Source organism: Corythoichthys intestinalis, chromosome 22, assembly GCF_030265065.1.
Source record: "Corythoichthys intestinalis isolate RoL2023-P3 chromosome 22, ASM3026506v1, whole genome shotgun sequence".
Lineage (NCBI taxonomy): Eukaryota > Metazoa > Chordata > Actinopteri > Syngnathiformes > Syngnathidae > Corythoichthys > Corythoichthys intestinalis.
Window position 1 is genome coordinate 26489009 of NC_080416.1, and position 24882 is coordinate 26513890.

The 24882-nt window shown below is 38.3% G+C and overlaps 1 protein-coding gene across 4 annotated transcripts in view; it reads left to right on the plus strand.

Moving 5' to 3' along the window:
- LOC130910287 (splicing factor, proline- and glutamine-rich-like) overlaps positions 1–24882 on the plus strand; it is a 41074-nt gene that overhangs the window by 15110 nt on the left and 1082 nt on the right. For 2 of the 4 annotated variants that reach the window (XM_057827438.1, XM_057827439.1), the window contains exon 10: positions 19670–19721. In XM_057827438.1, coding sequence (XP_057683421.1) covers positions 19670–19696 — 27 coding nt within the window. In that variant the 3' untranslated portion in view covers positions 19697–19721. Of the gene's footprint in view, positions 1–1607; positions 19722–24882 lie in introns of all 4 variants that reach the window. The other 2 variants (XM_057827436.1, XM_057827437.1) reach the window with 1 other exon arrangement.

The following is a 24882-nucleotide window of genomic DNA, read 5'->3' on the forward strand; positions in this document are numbered from 1 at the left end:
ATGATGTTAAACACGGGGACGGTAAATCAACTGATGCATTAGTATCCTTTCTGCGGTTCAGTCCTTATAATACAGTTTGCAATTGTTGTTTTTCCCCCCAAGCATTGTTGAAATGTAGGACCCTATGAAATCTGACGGTTTACACTGATTGTTTAAAATCATCAGTACAATAGTTTGAATGGATTGCCAGCGATTCATTAAAGACCCTGTAAAGTGAATTTGTAGCTTTAAAATACATTTTTCACGCTTGAACACGATGGCTGAAAACCTGCATACATGCAAAACTCAGTTGTGGCGCAGTCAGGCTCGACTGATTTAGAGTGCCTCATTGAATTCACTTAACGAAAAATGGCGAAATAGCAATAAGATTTTGGATAGGAAATAACAGCAAGCTGGTAAAACTTGGCATCAAATCTGAACAGCTGCTTAAGAGTGCCTTGTTGTTTTTTTTTGGGGGGGGGGGGGGGTGACAAATAGTCCATTGAGCCAACCAACACTTTGAAATAGGCTTTTAGAAGGCATTTGCGCTTTAGGGCGCGTTCACATTAGACCAAGAGGACCAGGGTCCTGTTGGACAGCTACCTCGCAACAACACTTGCAAATGACTTGTTGAATAGGTTTAGCATTCACGTTGCGCCAACCAAACTTTCCGAGCAGCATCATGTTGACGAAAGGTGCATTCATTGATTGGACAAATAGAAAAGGAAATACCTCTCTCCCTGGAGGGGGAGGAGAGCGTGCAGCGTCGCTGCACGTAACGTAGCATAAATTATGTCGCCACTCGGCAAACGGTGGAGTCACTCCCTCCAGACTGTATGTCGAGCAAACTGGAGTATGTAAAAAATACAATGCATAGGGAAAAATTAAACCACGAAAGGGAACCGCGTGGTACCCCAAGTCACACAGGCATGCAATCGCTCTCACTTTTGTGACTTTTGGACTGTCAAATTGTCGCCACTTCCACGAGAGACTCACGAAACGCTGTGACTTTTCACTTTACAGGGACTTTAAGATTATTTTCACAAATTGTGACCTGAATACAGCAGATTTTTTTATTCATGTTTTTTTTTTTTTTTTTTTTTTTTTTTTTTTTTTTTTTTTTTGACTGATTACACTGTAATCATGAACCACATTTTGACAATAGTTATCAGAGCCCAAGAAGGGAACTTCCAAATGTAAACTTTTTTTTTTTTTTAGCTTTTAATTCCTTTCTCAAAACATTTTTACGTTCCACCTTAAATGCTGATCCCGAAGGACTGATTTCATGGGGCCCTACTGTGGTGGAGCTGATGATAACTACTGCCTCGGCTTGGCATGCACAGCAGAGGCTGTGAGGGAGGCACTCACTAACGAAAGCATTACCCTCTCTTCCTTTTCTGTATGTAACCTGTGGCACCTGTGGACCTTCATATTGGAACGAACGGTTTCTTCGGATGTGTGGCCTGCTGCTTTTGTTGATCTAAAACCCTCTAAACATGCATTCATACCTTCATATACACACACGCATACATCTGCCTCCACATGGACATGAACTGTGTGCTTGCGCACTGCAACCCCTTTTGAACACCGCCCCTTCACACTCCTCACTGGCACATTGCCCTTCACAGCGCAATGAGCGCTACGCTCAGAGCGTTACCCGGGGAATGGGTACTGGTAACAACTCTTACAGCCGGGTCCGTGAAGATTTCGATGGCCCCGCTAAGAAAGCTCGTTTTTAAACGCTCCTTGCTGGAGCGTTTTTGTACAAATCCCTCCTGAAAACAAATATGATAACTCAGTTTGTATTTAAGTTCCAAATGTTCCAGCATTTTATCATGACACTTTCTATTATGATCCAGTCAATAGACTGGGTTTTTTTTGTTGTTGGTGGTGTTTTTTTATTTTGCATTGTCTCTAGTTTAGGATGATTAGACTTCCCCTTCAGCTGTTTTGACCCCTGTATAATCCTCTTCTTTATATTCTAGATGTGATAGATCTGTGATTCGTCGTGAATTGTAATTTTTCCTCTCAATTTTCCATGGCTGTGTATGTGCCATTCACTTCTAGAGCATGTTACAATAAAGACCATGATGGGTTAAATTTGGCCAAAGCTAATATTTATTATTCTTGCATTAATAAAACGACCAAGCATTATTTGGTTGTTTACAAAAAAACTCAATAGGCCTTCCAAAACAAAACAAATCTTCAGTTTATGTTAGGTCCGCACAATAGTTAAATTCCAACTATATACCAACCAATCGGAAGCTGCATGCTTATGCGTGACTGGCAGGACACAACAATCAGGTTGGTTTAAAAGGAGTTCCTGCCTGTCAGTAGAGCAAACTCCTGTGAAAAGCTAACTGCTAAAGTTAACTTTCGCACATTACCTAACTTCTCCAAGTAACCAAGTCTCCTCCATAGTGGCAAATAAGTGAACACATCTCACATGTATTGCACCACAAGGAGTCTTAAATTATTTGACGCTATGACCGACCACACTGGAGGTCTGGGTAGACCTAACGGTAATTGCTAAGCGAATGCAAAATGTTACCAAACACGACAATGAGTGCGTGTGTTTCAGTACAGTGTGGAAAAAAAATGTTATATACATATATTTACATTTGTTTATAATAAAACATACTTGGTTATAAAATCTATAATTAAATACACGATAAAAATAATTCCATGTTAATTAACGTACGATAGCAAGTGTTTCTCTATGGAACCAATTTTTAACTTAAAAGTACTGTCTCACACAGTCAAATTTGTGTCCTTGCATTGTTAGTTATAGTTTATAACTAGAGTCCGATTATGACTTTAACCGATATCCCAATATTGTCCAACTCCGATATCAAACTGAAACGATATACTATGCAGTCTTGGACTCAACATATTATAGCTAATTGTATTGTGATGACCCACTGGATGCTCGAATAATTATAATGCTCACCTATCAAATCCCAAGCATCTCAATTTAGAGACATCTGATGGTCAGTATATGGTCAAAGGCAGAAGGATTCTGCATTCACTTTGAAGGCAACATACGTATTGGTCCAAAACCGATGTCGATATTATTCAACATAGTTTTAAATGCTTTTATCGACCGATATTATCGGACAACTCTACTTATAACGTATTGATGGTGTGATCTCATTGTTTGGGAATATGACTGCGTTCATTTTGTACTGACGCTGGATTTGAAGAAAATCATGAATTGAAATGGCACCATCAACCAGAAAATCACCTTCAGATTTTTCTCTGAAATTTGTCATCTGTTGCCGAAAGAAAGCCTTTTTAGCATACTGTATGTTGGACTCTGAAGACCAACGCTAAATGTTTTGCGAGCAACATGGCAGTCCCCTTCACTTTACCATGTAGTCCTTAGTCCTTCAAATCATTTTTAATGATCGAATAGCCCATAGCTAAGTGCTGTAATACCAAGAGAACATGGACCACTTGGCAACCATAAACAGAAGCTTAACAAAGTTGGAAAAGCTAAATGAACTAAGACTGTATCAAAAAAAACTCTAGCATCCTGCTTTGTTAAATGCCAAGAACCGAAAATAAGGTTGAAGGCATGTTTTATAAATGGACAACAAAAGGAGCTTATCTGATGTGCATTGACAGGTCTTTGCATAGTTCGAGACCAGCTAGAAGAAATGTCCCCTCTGAGCCTCTGCTTATTTGGTCAGCTTAAGCGGCAGGCAAAACTGTAGTGATGGGGCAGCTTGGAGAGGTAAGAAAAAGACCATCCTATTAAAAATAGTATTAATAATAAAATACAATCTCAAAACTGGATGGCAGAATAGTAAATGTGTTCCCTCTAGCATGTCCCAGTTCAGAGGAGCATCACTGCATTTGATCATTGCAGAAAATCCACTATGTTGCCCGAAATTTAATAGCGGGAGAATCCAATTGCTCATAGTTCCCAAAGCAACAAGCAATACTTGACATGACCTGGTATCATGCCTGGTCTAGCTTTAGTAGTCTTGTCACTCAACTTGATGTTAGTCATTGGGAAGTCCATTTCTAAGTCATGTCGCACATTTGATATTAAATGACAGATTTATTCAATTTTCTATGTCCAAAATGGATCTTGGATTCTTAAATGTTTGTTTTTGGATTTTATACTTGAACTTGTAGTGCTTAGGAGAAGCAGGTATGCAGTAACAAAACACATTCATAACTTCTAAGAGATGCTATAAGTATATTTCAATTTTGACATTTTGTATTTTAGCAAAACCAGACAGCACATATGCCATATTTACATTTTAACATGAACCCTTGACCCTGTGGTGCCTTAGCCAAATTGCTGTCCTTGGAGGTTCTCTTGCATAGGCTACATTCATATGCTAACATTTTCACTACTCACAAGCTTGAAACACATCTGTATTGTACCATGCGTGTCGTCCCTGGCTGGATTTAAGAAGACAAGACATTCTTCAAAGGAAGACACGGTTGCAGATGTTTTCTTGGTTTCTTAATCAGATGAGTTTTTCTACTCCTGCTCAGTGTTTGGTTAGTCCTACATTTCTTTTTGCTCCCTGTCTATATGATCTTTACATTTCTTGACCACATATTTGTCCCAGAGGACATGATATAATTAAAAGGTGATATCATCATTGCCTATAATAATAGTTTAAACCAAGAATAAGCAACGAACTATAATCCTTTAACTCATTTCTCTGAAGCACAAAAACTCAACTAAGTAGCTATTCTTTTTATAGTCTTGTCACAGTGAACTGTGTCAGACTTGCTTGCAGCATTTCTTGACTTACTGCTGTTATGTGTAGCTGGAGTTTTGTGCTTGCACTTAAGTTAACATGACAGGTGGTATAGAGGCTGAAAACCCACAGAGAACTTTCTCAGGAACTCTTGGGAGTAGTAAATGAAGCTGGGAACGTGGTACATGTTTCGGCTATCCTTTCCTGTGCTTTTAACTAGGGCTGCAGCTATCGATTATTTTTGTAGTCGATTAATCGTTGAACTAGTTAATTCAAATAATCGAGTAATCGGATAAGTAAAATAAAAATTAAAATACCTGAGCTGGGCCTCAAACAGTATGAAAAAAATAAACGAGTATTTAAGTACAACAAAAGAACGATTGGCTAACTTACATACCAAAATTCCGCTAGCTTAAATGCTCTAAAATGCTAACTTTTTTTTTTTATATACAAAAAGTTGTTCAAACAAATATTCCCACAAAAAGCGGTTAAATTTACTGATAACTAAACACATGCATTAAAAAAAAAGCTCAAACAAAAACTTAGCTTATGTTGGTCTTAACAGAGAGCAGCTGCATTTATCCATGTGAAATGAGCTATTTCATATTCACTGCTGCCACTAGAGGGCAGTGTATCGACCCAAATCAATAAAACTAAATGCAAACTTTAAAAACTAACCATTACAATGCCACTTTAATTAAACGAATACTCGAAGCAGCAAAATTTAATTTGTATCTTTTTTCTAACTGATTTGAGTTAATCAGCACTACTCGCAACGCTTCGGAAGATTACTTGACACGATCTTCAAACCCAGAAGCTGCTGCAAAATCAAGTTGAAATGTTGAAGCTAATGTAATAAACAGCCGAGCAGATACGCTAAATTCCACTGATTAGCATAAGGTTTTTTAGACTTTCAGAAAACCATGAGTACTTTGGTTTTCCAATAACTGGTTAACTGGATGAAAATATTTAGGGAAGAATTTGAGATTGACGAACCATGAATCTTTAATGCTTAGGATTCCTAGGCAATCTTCTCATCACTTTGCATTAGTACAGCCCTTTTTACTTTGCATTGTCCATTGACTCACCAACAATGAGAAAGTTCTGGGACTAGAAATGTAAATATCAATTTTAGTCATAATTTACATCTTCAAGTTGGAGTGGAATGTCTTTTGTGGAAAGACTTTTCACCTTTGCTTGTATCATAAATGTGACCACGGTCTGAAGAGGAAGTCCGTTTTGAAGGACAGTTCTGGCTGCCATACAGGATGTTTCTGCAAAACGGCCATGGGTTGATTAGCTACACCAGGCACATGCAAGACAAGACTGATAATCTCACTGGGTTGAGAGAGTAAAAAAGTAGTGCACTAACGGTGGAGGTCATCATCGGACAGCTGGCATACTGTCTGGTGACCGGATCAGCGCCATGGTCTTCGCTCCAGGATTGGTTATTCCACTGTGGTATTTGCTTTTGTAACTCAGTGAAAAGGTAAAAGACCTTCCTTCTAACATACTTGTACAGCCCTCATGGCTGCCTTTTATCATCCTTTCAGAATGTTTTGGAAATTACTAAATGTGACCTGGCACAGCAAAATGTATTTTTCAACACTGAGGTTTTTGTATCATAAAAACGGGATTTTATTAGCTTTCCAATGACAGTTTAATCTCCGATACTTGAAGTTAGGTGGTTGTTATTGTCATTCCCGTTGATTTGACACTGCCAACGCAATTTTCAAGTTTACCAGAGCTATGTCTGATTCTTCCCAGTCACTGCCCTGTTTTTAACTGTCACAAATTATGTGGACACCAGTTCAGTCCACTGCCATGCATTTGCAACCTATCCAAATAGTAAGCCGACAGCTGACTTCAAAAGAGACATTAAATTTTGATTTCTTTACCTTGAGAATCCGTCTCAAAGTCTATGTTTGTGATGGTGTCTCTGTGTTTTCTGACAGTATTCCGAACCAGTGTTGTTTTTGGCAGCCATTTTAATCTTCGTCTTAGTCTTTTGGACAAAATTACTTACTAAGTCATATTTTAGTAAATTTCAAAATGTGAAACGAAAACTCAGACGAGTTTCGTCTAGTTTTAGCCGACAATTCTCAATGTTTTCAGCTATAAACTTCAAAGTTTTACTCCATGAATAAATAAAAAGGTTTCCCACAATTTCGAATAAACATGACAGACGAGCACATAACTGTAGAGTCTACAAGGATATCACCATTTTCATGATAATACACACTCAGCAACAAGACTGTACATTATTTGCAATTAATTAAACTCACCTGGACGCCAACAACTGTATGTAAAATGTTTTCCAAGAGTTTCAAAAGACATTGAGTCACCGCGCTAAATGCTAACGTAAACGCTATGCTAACACTACAAGTTAGTTTAGTGAGTGACGATCACTCAGCACAGACCTCAAAGGTTTAAAGCAACATAGCATAGACTATCTAGCCAAGATAAAAAAGCAAAACTTACTAAGCAGCACCTGACACACATTTCACAAAAGGAGCCTGGAATGGGCACATTACACTGGCCGATAAGTAAGCGTGTGTTTAGGGCGTGGGGGGGGGGGGGCAGTACTTCACATGAGTGACACAACCAACCACTGCTAAATGCGTGCTAACACACATACAGTAAGAAAATGTCGCACACTGTGAATTGATGACGGAAACTATGGTAAATTTTCACCTCATTCTCGTGTTGTCAGGCGACAACTGGAATTCATCTCGTTACGTTTGCCTCCAAAGACACGTTTTCAGCGCGTCATTGAATGACATGAAATGACGCGCTGAAAACGTGTGAATCAACATGAACAATGAATTGAACATGAAAAAAATTGTTTTCGTCAACAATAACGGAAATATTTTGTCAACGAACAACTGTTCCGAATCCTACAATCCACTGAAGAATAGACTAGTCAGAGGCCTGTGTCTTCAGACAGTAACATGCTAATGCTCGAATTAATAGGAGTACACATTCCTTGCCTGAGTTTAGCACACAACAACTGAGAATAACCAATACTGGTACGAAATTAGCCAAAGGGAATAATTTCTTATATCATGGTTGAATATTTCTTCAGCAAAATGTGAGTTTTGAACGCTTTTTGATGCTAATTTCATGATGATGGAACTTCGGACCGATAAGAGGTGTTTACGGAATGTTTAATGAGTATACGTCTGGTTTCATAATTTCCACCAAGTGAAACATTTGGCTTTTATATTTGAATCGCTCGACTCATTTTGCTCTGCCAGGTCACAAATACATGATCTGATCTTATTGTCCATTTTTCATTTGATAAATTTGCATAACACCTTTTGTTCCATGTTTTGGGGGTTTAGCCTAATAGTAATGTGCCACCAATTCTCTTTTCGGTAGTTTCCCCTTTTTTGGCGGGCAATCCTTAATTGCTGCCCATTTTAGGCACATATCATCAGAGGTGGGTAGAGTAGCCAGTAATCTTACTCGAGTAGTGTTACTTCAAAATATTACTCAAGTAGAAGTAGTCATCCAAAAAATGTGCTTAAGTACAAGTGAAAAAGTATCCGGTGAAAAGAAAAAAGTGATGATTAACTTTGTGAGGAACAGTTTATAGTGTGATATTTTTGTAAACAATGGTGTATTTTTCTTCTCATCACAGCATCGTCTATATGAATGATTTTTATATATACTGTACTATAACCTATTACGTGACCATTTCAGGCCCAAAAAATAAGCAATCATCAAATTTAAACTAGAAAAATGAAACGTTACCAGTTCAAAGAGCAAGCGTTCCCGCTACCATAAACTAAAAATGAATCTGTGTCAAATAAATCACTGCTAAATAACAACTGGGAGAAAGGTTCAAACAAATCCACACGTTTGAGTAATGTTGACTCTATGTCAAATAGTTCAATTTTTACAGTGCTGAAGAGAGACGCCATGTGATTGAACAGGCCGGCGTGACCATTTGACTTGCCTGCGTCTGGTCATGTAACTATATTGTTACATCTGGTTGATTTAATGGAGTCGTGATTATTGTGGTGACATCTCATTGGTGAAACTGGTAGAGACACTGTCGGTATCTCTGGCAAAAATAAAAATTCAAATATGAAAATAAAGAGGAAAAATGTAACTGCTCTAGTGTAGCCCAAAGTAGCAGAGTAAGAGTAGCGTTTTATCTTAACAATTCTACTCAAGTAAAAGTAAATAGTATATTGGGTAAAACAATTATTAAAAGTACATTTTTCCTCAAAAACTTAAGTAAATGTGACGCCTTACTACCCACCTCTGCCTATATTCGTATATTGCTTAAATATATAATTATAGATGAGCATTTATAGTACATCTATCAAGAATATTGTCATAAGTTTTACTCTATAGTTTTGTAGTTGTTGGATATCATGTAGTATTCTAAAAATGTTACTTTGATGTGCTCTTTACATTCTTTCTTTAACAGGTTTGACCGACTATAAAGATTTTGGACTGGAGGAAATTGAGGCTGTGTAGTGCTTTAGCAAATCTTTTAAACCTCAAGCGAGAAGCAATGGTAGATTGTGACAAGCTGCATTTGGCTTTGCGTCATTGTAGCACCAATGGGAAATTGGTAGGTAACGGCCCGATCTGGTACTTGCATGACACATCTTGTCCGAAGTGAACAGACAAGTTCATTTTTTAGAGGATGATTGCATTTTGAGTACCTAATTGTATGTTAAATTTAGTAGGCGTGTTGTCCGGTTTCGCTATACCCCAAAGAGCAGATAGAATCCTGACATGCTGTGGGTCTAATCTACAGTTTCAAGACCTAATACGTCGAACTATAATGCTAACACCTGCCAAAAATACCCAAATTGAGTAGTCTTACCCACTTTTTTTTTCTCCATAGCATAGCTTTCAGATTACTACAGGTTTTGCACTATATTGCTAAATCTGCTAGCCACTCTACTAAACAGTTTACAGATAATGAGAAAGTCTTCAAACAAGAGGACAACTTCTTCAAACTTTTTTCCAATCCCAGTTTAAATTCTTTGTAAAGATATGCACGTTCATTTAACCAGCACCGCTTAGCTTGGTTTTAGCAAATTGAAAAATCCGCTAGCTTCATGCTAAAACACAGTGCAAAACGCTACAAATGTGCAAAAATACCTGTAAGCCTTGCACTACTGTTAACGATGATGAGATCAACTATTTTCAGTCCTAAAACATTGTATTTATTCTATTTAAATTATGTTGATACAATACAAACAGTCATTAAATAATCTGGTCGCATATCAGTTACCGATATCAGTTTCGTTTTAGATATCCATTTGACATTTGGAAAATGGCACGTAAGTCAAGTCTGCATTAAAAGCCAAGTATTTTGTTTGTTTGGTGTACAATTTGTTTTCTTTAACAGGTTTGTCCATCGTTAAAGACGAGGAGATATCCAAAGCAAGGAATTCAAAAGTCTGTGCTCACGACAAAGTAATTGATATTAAAAGAATAAGTTTGTGTGTGTGTGTGTGTGTGTGTGTGTGTAGCGGTTTTAGGGGGTGGTATAGGTGATGAAAAAGGTATGACATGATCTCATCCTCCAATCTGTGTTGTGAATGTGTTGCGTACTGTGTTGGCTATCACTTGAGTGATGGAAGAACATTTGTTTCATATAGATTTAGATGACTACTCGTTCAGTAAATATTCTTTATTATTAACACTTTTTTTTTTTTTTTTTTTTTTTTTTTTTGGCGAAACTACTAATGGTTGACTATAGAAACTTTTAAGATTTCAAAGAAAATTCTTGTGACTGCAAAAACTAAAAAAAAAATCAGTTAACCTTTTTCGGGGTACTAACTGAACCCACCAATATACGCGTTCACCAAATCAGTCATAATTAGGCAAATTTTTATTTCATATTCAAATCAAAAGTATTTTACACTGGTACCGCGACAAACGAAGTTAATTTGTTCAAGGATCTTGTTCGTAAGTCGAAATGGTCGTATGTCGAGCAGGATTTCCCCAAAAGAATACATGATAATTCCATCAATTAGTTCCACAGCCCGAAAACCCAGACTAAATCCTTAATAAATACTGCTGTTACTATTGCAAATAGCAAAACAAAATAATTACGAATAAAAATCGGAATAATATAATATTAGAAATAATAATACCTGAAATAATATTTTTTAAAAATCGGGTTGTAATGTGGTGGATGTATTTTGCGTGGTGTACCTGAACGCACCGCGTGGCTCAGTGGTGTCACCAGGATGCCAGGTTTGGGCGGGCATTAGTCTTACCTCGGGGGCAGGGGCAAAAAAAAATAAAAAAGCTACAGTGCTCAAGTAGGTCGAAATCCAGCGTAGGGCTAATGCACCTTAAAACATTTTTTGTTTTCCCCTTGAGATAACTTGTTGTGATTTGGTTTAAACAAAAGTTGATTTGATTTGATTTGACTTAAAACACATCCATAACTGAACAGTATGGACATTCAGTGGACAATGTTTTTTTTAGGTAACCTATTGTGGTTCCTCGTGTTCCGCAGCCCCTTTGAGCTCAGTTTGACCCCCTTAGAATGCTTCAAAATGCACCAAAATCGGCAGGCAGGTCAAGACAGGTGCCATCTTTGATACTGTGTAAAGACAAATTCCAAATACACTATGTGGCGCCAAGCGCCCCCTAGCAGTCATTCTTTGTCCCGCTGATGCTTTGACCCCTACTTTGACCCCCTCTGAATGCTTCAAAACTCACCAAACTCGACACCCAGGTGAACACTGGTGAAAAGTTTGATAAAATGTAAAAAAAAAAAAAAAATCTAAATATGCGTAAATGTGTGTACCGCCCCCTAGGAACCAAACCAACATTTTTTTTTTTTTTTTTTTTATAAGGTGACAGAGGAGGTAACAACGCAAAGGTTAAAACTTAGAACACATCAGTACTAAATGAATGGGATACTATACGCGGTGCCCAGACTGCTGTTAGTACGACATCCAGTCTTATTTGGGTGGGCAGAGCGTGTCCGTGGGTGGGCACTGCCCCCCCTGGTAACGCCCATAGCGTGGCTGATGACAGAGTGAGAGAGATGGTGCAGTTGAGATATTACTTTCTCTTTTAATGTCCTGTTGTTGCTGGCGTCAACTGCCGCGGACAGTTGGCATGTTGTGTTGCACAAAATCTGGAATAAATTATTAAAAACCTGACAAAGCTGGCGATATCTTTGGCGATGGTACCACAATAATAATTATCACCTTAACTTATAAAGACTGGTAAACGGAGATCGGAAGAGTATTTTCAAGCAGTTCACGGATGCGCACCCCACGCTCATATTTTTCTATCATTTCCGTCTTCAATGGTAAGCCCCACCTTTTTTTCACCACTTTAACATTCTTGGAACCCATGTTGATTCCTCTCACAATAAAATCCACCGTACGTCCGTCTTGCGGAATAACAATGAAATTGCAACGCTGTAAAAAATCGTGTTTTGAGCATTTCGTCGGATGTAGAAACAAATGGCCAGTCAAATTTTACGTCGGATGTCGAAAAAGATCGTGTGTCGAAGCGATCGTATGTCGAGGTACCACTGTATTAGCATTCAGGGCACAAAATGAACAAAAAATGAATGCATAACTGAGTTAGCCGAAAATTGATCCTTTGCGTGGACATGAGGTCTCGGTTCACGATGGCATGCACTGTTTTGTAATTTTCCCCATTAGTTGTATTAGCACAACTTGCACTGCGTCTGAGGTTTTCTACTGTTTTGTTGTACTTGCTGTATTCATTGTAACACATTTGAATATTTTTCCTGGGGTTGTGGGGTTCATCAGATGTGACCCAATCACCTTTTACAGATGGAAGGTAGGCCTTATTTACAATGCATTCAGAAACTCGTATTGGCCAACATGCCAAAACATGACTAACGTTCTCATTAAGTATGGATGTTTGCTATTCATTTCTAGCTGTTTTTATAACCTGAATTTTATTTTTGCAGTTCATAATATTGTGCAAATAATAATCTTTCAGGGGGTCAGATTTTTTCCATCCGTCCTTCAATTTTTTGGACTACCAATATGGAATGTTAACTGCTAATGCAGCCAACATTCAACTTTCTGAGTATCTGAGGAGAGCGGATCATTTGCGTCCTTGCGTTTTGCTTCCTAAAATCTACCAAAATTGCACGTCATTTTAATTTTAAAAATATAGTTGTATAATAATAGTTGAACAAGTATTCTTTATGTGTAGAAATCCTAAGCTAGTTTTTTTTTTTGTTTGTTTTTTGTCAGTATAGTCTTACAATAATACATTTCAGAGCTGCAACTGCCATATCATGAAACGATTTTGCTTACCCTTTAAGCAATTTTGAAACCATAAACAACTCTGGGGGCAACTCATATGACTTGATACCCTCTTCCGGGTTTGCCGATAGGAGTGTATCCCTCTGTGAAACTCCCATTGAGTTTATATGGACCAACAAGAGCTACAAAGAAAAGACTCAATTTTGAGAAGTATAATGATTAATATTATTTACGGCAAGGCAATATGTTGTATGCATGCATATTTCAGATAACTATAATGAACATTTCGAGATAAGGTGGGATTTAAGGGAAGCTAAGTAAAGCTAATAATGCTAGCAACCTACCTGTGTGTAAAGCTTGACTTCGTTATTTCCTTTTTAACATCAATGTATAATCAATCACCATGTATCTGATCAAATGTCAAATAAATATTTGGTCTTAATATGAAAAAGGTTCAATACCACAGACAAACATACGGCATGACGTGCAATCACACATTTAAGCTAAAATGATAACACTATCATTAGCATTAACAATAGTTACAGTATGGTTACTTTGGATGATTCTGTCACTATTCTATTTTTCTACTGTTCTATTATTATTCTAAAATAACAAAAATAAAGCTGTAATACACACAAGTAGACAAGATCACTATCATTGGATTATAGCTTAAATTCCCAGTCGAATTTAACATATTTCCGAAGGGTAAAGCATAAAAGACGGATAACATTAGCAAGACAAATGGAAAAAAGTATCAACATTAACTTGTAACTTTCGAATTTGAGTTTTGTCGGTTTATGGCGCAGCTCCATTGAAGAAATACTGAAAATACTACTATTGTAGGGTTTATATTTTTGGAATTTAGTGAACTAATTGGCTCATATATAAATCTCTTTATTTACCGTTATATCACTATTGGCTTAATCAAGCCTGAATATGCAATTGAAACCAAAAACTGCGATAACAAAACAATTGATTATGTAAGTATTGGTTTTGAAAGCAAAAGCGGATGTTTACAAATATCTTACACAATTCTAAAGAAAATCCATCTGCTTTCAGCAAGGACTACAGAAAAATTCAGTTAAAATATTTAAATCAATTAGCAAAACGGTTGTTAATTTCGATAACTGATTAGTTGTCGATTATTTGTAGCTTGCCTAACACTAACCCATGCCTAATTGTGCACATTTTATGATGAGTCAATTACACATTTATAGTTTCAAGTGACCTTTTATGACACAATGCATTTTGACACCCCTGGTCGTCCACACTACAGTGGCAGGCAGGGTCATTGCCTAGTGTTATTGGTACACAGTAGAAACAAAGCAGTCTTCCAAATAAAATTCCACAATTCCACTTTTCTTCTTCTAGTAATGCACGCTTTGAAGATGTATTGTCATAAGATGGTCCCTGTAGACCAGAAGCTCACTCACCAAGTGACACTATCCACAAATTGCGGCCTGCTGTACGTCGGTGTGTGTGTGTGTGTGTGTGTGTCATGTCTTTGGCAAAGCGAACTGCGTTAGCTGCAAGTCAGCCAGCTTGTCAGAGACGGGCTGCCCCAGTCCGCAAGTTACATTGCTCCATGTGTAGTTCTGCAGCAGTCAGTGGACATTAAAGCCTGGACTTGTTTGCACTGCAGCCAGAGAGGTATGCTTACACAGTACGAGCAAGGTAAGTCCTCATCCATGTTTACCTTATCCAAGATGTACAGTTGTCCCATAACCCTCCTCTCTGTCCTCACTCATGTTACAATGACACTTTGAAGGGTTTCTGGCATCACACTTGACGAAATGGCATCACAGTGCAGATACTTAATCTTTGTATGTGTATGTGTACATAAAACGAGTTGTTTTTACACTGCAGTGTGTGTGAGTGTGTGCTTGTAGTGCTGTATAACAGACAATAAATGTGTTGGTGAGTCACTGGTCAACAGTCTGGGCCAGACCTCAAGTATTCCTTGGAAACCCTCTTGTTGCATTTCTATGTAAAAGTGGTCTAAAGAAACGCATAGTTATTGGAAGGCTTTGTGTCCAAGACTTGCAGCTCATGGCAATGCATATTGGTGATTTTACGAAGCATTTCAGATCGCTCACAACTCGAGCTGAATTGAACCATGTGTTGAGATCAGTTTCCACCAAGCAGAGAATTTCTATACATTGACACCACTTTTGTTACTAGCCCTGTTCAGACAGTAATAAGGGGGCGTTTCTTAACCTAGATTCAGCCCAGCTTGACTACCGGTACTTGGCACATTTCTCACAAAATATCAACAGTATTAGGCCATAGCAACATGCTAATTAGTGTATTGCTTGGACTAAAGACACAGTGCTCTTGTCTTTGGGGCCACTGATGGTACTTTTTCCAAAGCCCTTTTCAAATTCAATGCATTGTGATCGACTGGACTGCTTGTTGGAAATTCTTAGTCGGACCAACAATATTTGCAGTACTTTTTATTATTATTATTATTGATACTACTTATCTGGACTCAAAACCTGACTTCCTGGTTTTTGGGTGAAGTATTTTGGTGCAGCAACAGTATAACAGCCTTTCTGGAACTTATCCCTTCCATATAACGTCATCTGTTTTGGGGTAGTGGAGCTTTAAAGAGGCTTGTTTTTGTTCCAATAAAACTCGTTTCTGTTTTGTAATTGTAACAGGCAATGATAGTCGTGTTTTCCAAACTTTATTGAACTACAGTGACTATTTTACATCCATACTCAAGGTGCACTACTACAGATGTAAATTACAAATTTCATGACAATACTATGTATACTTTGGACAACGATACATGTGTATACTTTGGACAACGATACATGTATTTTTTGAAAAAAAATATATATATTGTTATTAATCAATTTTGACATGGAAGTTTCTGAAATGTGTGGTTTTTTTTTTTATGCAGGACATCTGATGTTCACACCAATACACTACAAAACACTAACTAAAATATGACGTGCATTTAGTCACAAATTGAAATGCTGTGAGATTTTTGATCGAATTTAGGGCTGCAGCTATCGATTATATAAGTAATCAATTTATGGATGAATTGGTTCAAGTAATTGGATAACAAACATTTAATGGGTTGCAGAATAATTGTAGAAGTAAAACAAACAAGTGTGTGTACTTGCATTAACATTTATATTGACTTGCACATCCATTAGCGCCAATGTTGCACTTTCAAAAGAGCATCAAATGCAAATACAAAATAAAAATCACTGAGTGTTTCTTGAAACTAAACAGAATTGCACTTTAATTTCACTGGACCATTAAATGCATATAGTTTTAAAATGAGGATCTAGGTCAAAATTTTTAAATGTCTAGTCAATAAATCTGCTAGCTTAAATGCTATAAAATGCTTTTTTTTAACATTTCTCTTAAAAAATTGTTCAAACACATATTCCCACACAAAAAAAATGTATATCCCTAAACTAACTTAAAAATGCATAGACATTAGCTCAAACGAAAACTTAAAGCCTTGTGTTGGCCTGAACAAGGAGCAGTTGGATTCAGCCTAGACGAATTGTCATATTCACTGTTGCCACCAGAGGGCAGTGTATCCTCCCAAACCAATAAAACTAAATGCAACTTTCGAAACAAAGCATTACAATGCCATTTTTATGGTACGATCTATCGAAGCAGCAAAAATTTGATTCAAAGCTTCTTTTTTTTCTGATCGAGTTACTCGATTAGTCAATGCAGCACTAATTTATCTGAAAACAAGCATCACATTCCATTGGAAGAATGGCAACACTGGAATAGGAATCATAATGTATTGAATATTGCAATCACCATACCTTGTCTTTCTTTTTTCTTTTTTTTTCCTTAAATCAGGTGAAACATGAGCATATCTCAATATCTATTAACACTCAAAGCACAATATATTGTGAACACTCTACACACACTTTCAATCCAAATAATTCAGTGGTTTGCAAATACACAAAAACGCATGTGTACCAATAAACTAATTTCATATGCTAGGTCTGTTGTGGGGTGGGTGGCCGTTTGTACAAGAAACTTTTGTCACCATTGCAGTTATTGTACATCCATCTTGAGCTCTTCAGTAGTTAAGCATTGTCCCACCAGCGAGTGGCCATTTTATCAACGTGGTTTTGACGGGACTGCGCGGCATTCGCGCAGCTGTTGAGAGACCTGCCAATCTGCACTGTGATCCATTCCAGTTCCTCAGCCCTGAATGGTCGAGACCGATTTGTGTCCAAATGACCAAAACGCAAGCTTGATGCCAGAACTACCCTCGCGGCCGCTACTGGGTCACGCCAAACGTTCTAGCCTGTGACAGAAGATGCTCTGTCGCCACTAGTATATCCTACGACGTATGTATCGGGGACTTTTGAGAATGCCGTGGTTTAGGAGTTATGTCATGTATCTTTGCAGCTTGACAAGTGAACAGCAGAGGTGGGGGGTTCAAGTCACTTGACTTCAAGTCAGCCATTTCTTATGTCCCGCTACGAAGCATATTTGACAAGAATAGCAGTAGCCAGAGCCATGTGCAAAGTGTTGCGAGACACTGATCTCACCTCAAGTGGTTCACGTAGGCCTGAACAGTTCCAAGCACAAGCAGCGCTGTAATGGTTTACAATGGAACTGACAGCGGTAATTGGGACATTAATGGTAAAAATTGATAAAACCACATATTTGAGTACTTGTTCGCTTCGACGAGTTACGAGAGAATCAATGTTTGGAACTATTCAAGTTGCCACTACCCTGAAGTAATTGTATAATGGGTCCCTATGGGAGTGTCGCAACTCATTCTACATGGCTCTGGCAGTAGCGAATGAATGAGAACGACATGACTTGACGTTTGACCTGGTGTCAAACAACGTTTGACTTGACCAACATGACTCAAGGTAAATATTTTTGGAAAAAAAACATTTTCAGGAGACTGTGTTGTGTGTATGTATGTATATATGGCGGAAAACACAGACAAGACTGAAAAAGCAGTTTCTGCTCTTGCACTCTTTAAAAGAAACAACAGTTGTGTTTGATAGAACAACATGTCTATATGCTGCCGTAGCAGATTCATGGCGCATGAACCCCTCGAACTATTTTTAATTTGTCCGTTTTACCCTGAAAACCCCTGTTTACAGACATCGCGCAACCGCTTTTGTTTCAACCTAGCCATAAAACGAAGGTAGTTATATTTATTATTCAAAATGTCGTTTTTAGATTCTCATATTTCGTTTAAAAAAAACAACGACTTTAAAAAATTATTCACTCGCATATTTTAAACTTTTAAACAAATTTTAAAAATGGCATCTGTAAAGTCAGGGATATCTACCTCATAACTATCGCTTAATTGTGTTTTTTTTTTTTTTTTGTTATTGTCGCATTTTCTTCGATATGTTTGATAGTAATCGATCCAAACAAAAAAAATTGAAAAAAAACATTTAAAAGGGTAAATACATGAAAAAGAAAATCTCGACCACTCCTTGATGTCTGCGATTCCTGCATCATGACCCTTGTTATATTACCGTGTTTCACCCATAAAATCCAGCTGTGGCCATGCACAACTGTGTCTTGACACTCAGTGATACATGCTGCATGGAGTTTTTGGATCGAAACTATGTAAGTACGCAATAATATCTCCTTAAAGTCATGGCGTCTGTAATTCTGCTCTCGCGGGCTGTCACCTCCAGGTAGGGTTTTGCTGTAAAAAAAATTTTTTTTTTTTTTTTAAAAATGCCCTCCTGTCCAAATTTTTTCTTCTCCCAGAAAATTGATTCCAATGATGTATCACACGTGCATATCAGACAATTTTTAAATTTGGCCAAATTGGGGGGTCTCAGATCGGAACTTCAAGTCACCTGAGTGTTTTCTGCCATATATGAAGTAAGCATCAATGGTTAAAATGCAAAAAACCTCAATAGGATTTTCAGATTGGTGGGCAACACCTTGACCTAATTTTTTTTTTTTTTTTTTTCCTAAAAGTTTTCAGATTGGAGGTTTAGCGTATTGGCCATTGCAATGCAAGGTTTTGCAAATTTTAGTGACACACCCCACTTATTAGTTCAAAGCTAGATAATGTTATGATGATTCCTATTCTCCATGTCTAAGCAGCTAAAAGGACCGCTAAAAAAAAAAGTTTCTCTCACTACCTCATCAAACAAAGCATTTTGGCTATGTTGAGAGGATTAAGTTAAGAACAGTGTTTTCATAAATATTTTAAGTTTGGACAATGACAACTTGATTTCTGCCACAGTAGCTCGAGACTTGACATTTAAGACTAAAGACTCATATATGTGACTGACTCCCACCTCTGATCAACAATACAACTCATACTCCATGTGAAATTTTTTTTTCTGTAGATGCTGCACCATTTCACACATTAATAACTGCAGAACTAAGCATCGATGAAGACCAACCTCTTAAATTTGTTTTCCTTATTGTCTGCTTGTTCTTTTGACTTTTGTGCCATTAAGAGCAATTATTTTGCTCTGCACATTCAATCACATTTTCTCACCTTTCCTACGGGCTTATTTTGGTTTGTCTAACTTTAAAAATGATGTTCCTGCCGCATCAGGAGGTGTGTAGTATGACTATGCGGCCTCCTCAAATGTACGACATTTAACAAGTCTCGTGTAATGCATGTTCATATCATAACCTTTTTACACTTTACACGTGCAAAACACACACAAGATGCCATTGAAGTGTGACTCATTCCATGCTAGCTTCTCACTGTGTGTGTGTGTCTCGTCACAGGAGCCTCCACCGGCCGATGGAGGGTAGCCTGCCTCACCGATTCTCTGTTACGGTAAGTTCTGGGAATATTTTTACAAGGAACAAAAATATAATTCAGGTTAGGGATGTTCCCGATCACATCTTTTTTTAGAAGATCTGAATCGGGTGAACAATCGAGGTTTTTAAAACAGGGTTCCCGCGGGGTCTGAAAAGCACTGAATGTATGAATTTGGAAATAATACCTTAAAAAGTCTTGGGAAAAGTATTGAATTTTCATATCTGGGACTTAAAATTGATGATGTATGCCGTGTCTATTTCTCAAAAGTGTCATTTGTCATTTTGATTAAATAACGTAGCCTAAATAAATAAACGGCGCAGGAGCCAATCATTGAGAATGCAACGCAGCCCCGATCGTCGCTCTCAAGCACTGATGGATTATAGGATATTTTGACTTTGTAACCCAAGTCAAAATACTGTTGCCTCACTGAAATATGACTACAAATATGGCTGCTGCTTCAATTTGGTGTGCTGTGCGACCAGCTGAAAAGGATCATTTCGTTCCCGCGTGAATCCCGTGTCATGACGGGTGTTCCAACAAAATCTCATGCTCGACTCTACAGTGTTAATTTTTTTTTTAAACACCAAGCCATACATTTCATATTAAAGAGATGGGGAAATCCACGAAGCGTGGATGAGTAAACAATCCATTCACCTTTGGCTCAAACCAGTGGATAGCAGTGTGTTCGAGGCTTTTTGCATTGTATACAAAAAAAAAATCAGCTTTATACAATGGGCATGAAGGCTCTAGAGGCCCATGCTAAATCGTCCAAGCACATAACCTCCATGAGAGGAAAGAAACAATCTCCCTCCATTGCCGTTTTTTTTCCAATCTGCCTGTTCAAGCCAGCCAGCTGCTCACGAGCCTGAGGTGACAGAAGTTAAAGCATTCAAAGCTACAACGCATCATCACACAACATTTAAGTTTGAAAGCCAACTGCGACATTGCACTTTTGCCCAAAAGACAGCGTTTGCCTACACAATCGGAATCTCTGCTGATTTTCGAATTTTCTGCACTAAATGGAGGCCTATAGAGGTCACCCCCATCTAAGAACACTCCCAGAAATATAAAATACAATGGTGTAAAATTTCATCAAAATCCGCCCAGCCGTTTCGGAGTCCATGGGGAACGAACACACACACACACGAAGTTCCATTATTACAGTGAGGAGCTGAAGTATTTGCACCCCTCGTGATTTTGCAAGTTCACCCACTTAGAAAATAGGTAGAGGTCTAAAATTTCAATCATAGCTGCATTCTCACGAATAGAGACATAATATTTAAAAAAATATGGAACTCGCATTGTATTTTTTTTTTTTTTTTAGATTGTAACGTCTGGGGTTCATAAGTATTTGTACCCCTGAAAATCAGCAATAAGTATGAGACGCAGAGTCTACCATAAAAAAAAAGTCCACCTTTACCCCATGAGTAACCACCCAACCACTACCAGTTTGAGCTCATAATTGTGCACCACAGTCAGTCATCATTCAACTGCTACCATCGATCAGACCAGACAGCTTTCAAAAGAAACCGGAGAAAAAAATGTTGCACTCCACAAAGTGGAAAAAGACTAGGCAAGGCAAGGCAAATTTATTTATATAGCACAATTCAACACAAGGCAATTCAAAGTGCTTTACATCACATGAAGATCATAAAAATCACATTAAAATCAATAGAACGTAAAAACTAAGATAATCAAAATACGAAATAAAATTATACATAAAAATCGCATTTAATCACAAATAGAATTTAAAAAATAAATAAATAAAACAAAAACTACTACTAATAATAATAATTGAAATCAGCAATGGAGATAAGCACAAGAGGAATAGAAAACAAGTGGATTGAAATATATAGACAGTTATGGATCTGCAGTGCTAAACAAAAGCGTTTTTAGCCCTGATTTAAAGGAGCTAACAGTTTGAGCATACTTCAGACTAGGGCTGCAGCTATCGAATATTTTAGTAATCGAGTAATCGACTGAAAATTCTATCGATTAATCGAGTAATCGGATAAAACAAATATATTTTTAGGTGAAGAGCAATTATAAATATACATGAGAAAACAAGACATAATCTTGAACCATTTTCAGTCAATCAATGTCTTTATTTTCGATGTATATTGTTGAAAACAGCCAACAATTGCATCTTAGATGTAACTAGAATTAAAAAAAGACAAATTCACTGCTTTCACTCAAAAAACCTTTAGATCTTATTTTAAAAAAATATATATGTGTGTGTGTGTGTATATATATATATATATACACCTAAAAATGCCATTACGCTTGATAGCACACATCACTTAAAAGTTAGGATTTTTTCCCACGTGTTTCAATTGAATTTCTATTTGTGTCAAGCCATTTTTAAGTTCTAGTTAAGTTTTAAGTTAGTCTAAACTGTAAGTCCTGTGGCCTATACTACGAAGCCGGTTTTCTGGCTTAGCAGGGTAACTTCGAGAGTAACTTTATCACGTGCGACGTAAGTTCGCGGCTATGCGAGACTACGAAAGGTGGATATGTTGGAACCGAGAAGTGTTGCCATGGCAACACACGCCACACGCCAAACCTGGTCGTGTCAGAGTTAGATCTTGCTTAACATCAGGATTCCAATTAACCACGCTCTATTTAAACAGCACTCCTCCGCGGACGTGTCCTCCTGACAATGACAGCGTACTTGGACGACCCATACGACATTGGCGCGCGGATTGTGAGGGGCTCTCTCCGGAGGGCACGGGTATTTCGGGACTGCCAGAATCCGCTGGCGTACCCGGAAGATGTTCTCCATGAAAGATATAGATTTTCAGCTGAGGGAATTCTTTACCTGTGCCAACTGATCTAGGCAGACGTCACTAATGTAACCCGCCGAGTCAGGCCCTCACAACCGCGCAGATTGTGTGTGCCTGTCCGTGCGCTCTTTCGCCAGGGACAATATATGTATTCCATCGGTGATGCTGAATATCTGCGTAAGAACACTGTATGCCGTGCGATTCGGAGTGGGGTATGGAAACGCTTCAAATTGATTGTTGAAATCGCTGAATGTAAACGAATGCGGAGCTTTGCTCTCATACAAGAAATATATTTAACGGACTTTCCAGCGTTATTTCGTTGTGTAAATATTTATAATAATCATAGAAATATGTAGACTATTTAAACATTGAGAAAACTTGCGTTTTTTTCTGCCAACTCGAAGAGATTAAATTGTCAAATCCACTGATAGGACAGACGCACAAATATAAAAGATATAAATGTTTATTGAATATGCATCTTAGTCTTGTTTGTCAGCGAAAATTCGTTACAAAAGACGGGCTTTAATTTACGCAACAACGCATGGCATCCCGGCATTTTCTTCTTCTCCTGAGTCCTCACAAATATAACATAAAATTTTGGTGGGGGGGTTGGGCTTGGGCCTGCAAATCAAGTTGATTGATCGGACTCGGGTCGGGTCGAGCTGGATTTTTTAGGCCCAAACTAAAAAAAGGAACATACGTATTCATACAGTCAAGGAGACTAAACATACAATCATCCTGCTTCATGTGGTGATGCGCGATAAATTATTTCTTACTGTTAACGTACCAAATCTTCTTTTATTGTCCTGACAGCAGGCTTTATTTCTTTTCATGGACATAAGTAAACTGGCATATTGACGCATTCACAAATCACACGATCTGTAAATTCGCTGTCAACAGACCCGTCGCGCTCAACTCGCCGAATCGGTGTTGGATTTCGCGGTGAGGGTGGATTTTAATCATCGCGCATTCCTCCTCTGTGAAGTAAGGTGCCCGTGCCATCGTCACAAGTAGTGTTTGACTCTGCTCTCCGCCCCCTTTTATGTGAACGCGCAGTAACTCTGACTGGGTTGACACAGGTTCGACTAATCAACCTCATAATCAGCGTCGTAGCACCGATTGATCACAAACTAGACAACCAGGTTTTGTCAACTCCGGTTACCCGCTGGTAAACTGGATTACTTCTGGGGAGGTTGAACTCGGTTCGTAGTATAGGCCACTGATAGGATTTTGAGTTTTTCCAGTGTTCAAAATAAATGTATGATACAGGCTGTATTGGAGCACATTAGGGACCAGTGCTACTTGGTGTTTTATCCAGCAATGGCTACTAAGCTAAAATTGATAGTTAGCATTATTGAGTTTTTATTTTACACCCTCATCACTCCACAAAGCTATGTTATGTTAAAGCCTGTATGTAAGACACGTTAGCCACGCATCGAAAGTGGTCATAATTAATAGAAACTTAGCCCTCCGCAGGGCTAACGTTACGTGAGCTAGTGACTCAGACAGTAACGTTAATCTTATTTATTAGCGCTTAGCGCTCTACTGCGTTAAGATGGCGGCTGTTTATTAACGCTGCCCTCCGCAGGGCTAACGTTACGTGAGCTAGTGACTCAGACAGTAACGTTAATCTTATTTATTAGCGCTTAGCGCTCTACTGCTTTAAGATGGCGGCTGTTTATTAACGCTGCCGGGACGCGGCCGAGTCTGTCATTTCGCATCTAGTTCAACATACATGTGATCTCTGAGACTCATCAGATGCTACCTGCTACCAACTTAACATCATGCGGGCTAGTTTTTAGCAACGTCAGCGTAGTTTGGAGCGGCTGTCGGCTGCGGAAATGTTTTTTATATTTTTTTTTATTGCTTTTTCCGCTTCGCACGTGACGTCAGCGCGTTGTCCCGCATTAAAAGTAGTCCGAGCGAAACGTGATGCTTAGAGCTGTCAAAATAAACGATTACTCGAGGTGAATAAAATTACTCGGATCAGTTTTTAAACTCGAGTTACTCGAGTTGCTCGAGTATTCGTTTCAGCTCTACTTCAGACGTTCAGGTAACTTGTTCCAGAGGTGAGGAGCATAATAACTAAACGCTGCCTCACCCTGCTTGGTTCTTGTTCTTGGAACATGCAGGAGACATGTAGGAGGAGGAGACATGAGACATGACACTATGGGACAATTGGAAAGCAGTTTAGTCAAAATAAATCAGCAGTTGCAGCAATTGTTAGAATGGAAAAGGCTATTCATGACTGATAATCCACCTCGGACTGGGGCTTCATGTAAAATCTCTCCTCGTGGTGCATCACTCATGATGAGATAAGTGAGTGCTCAGCCTAGAACTACACGGCAGGAGCTGGTCAATGACCTGAAGAGAGCTGGATGCACAGTTTCAAA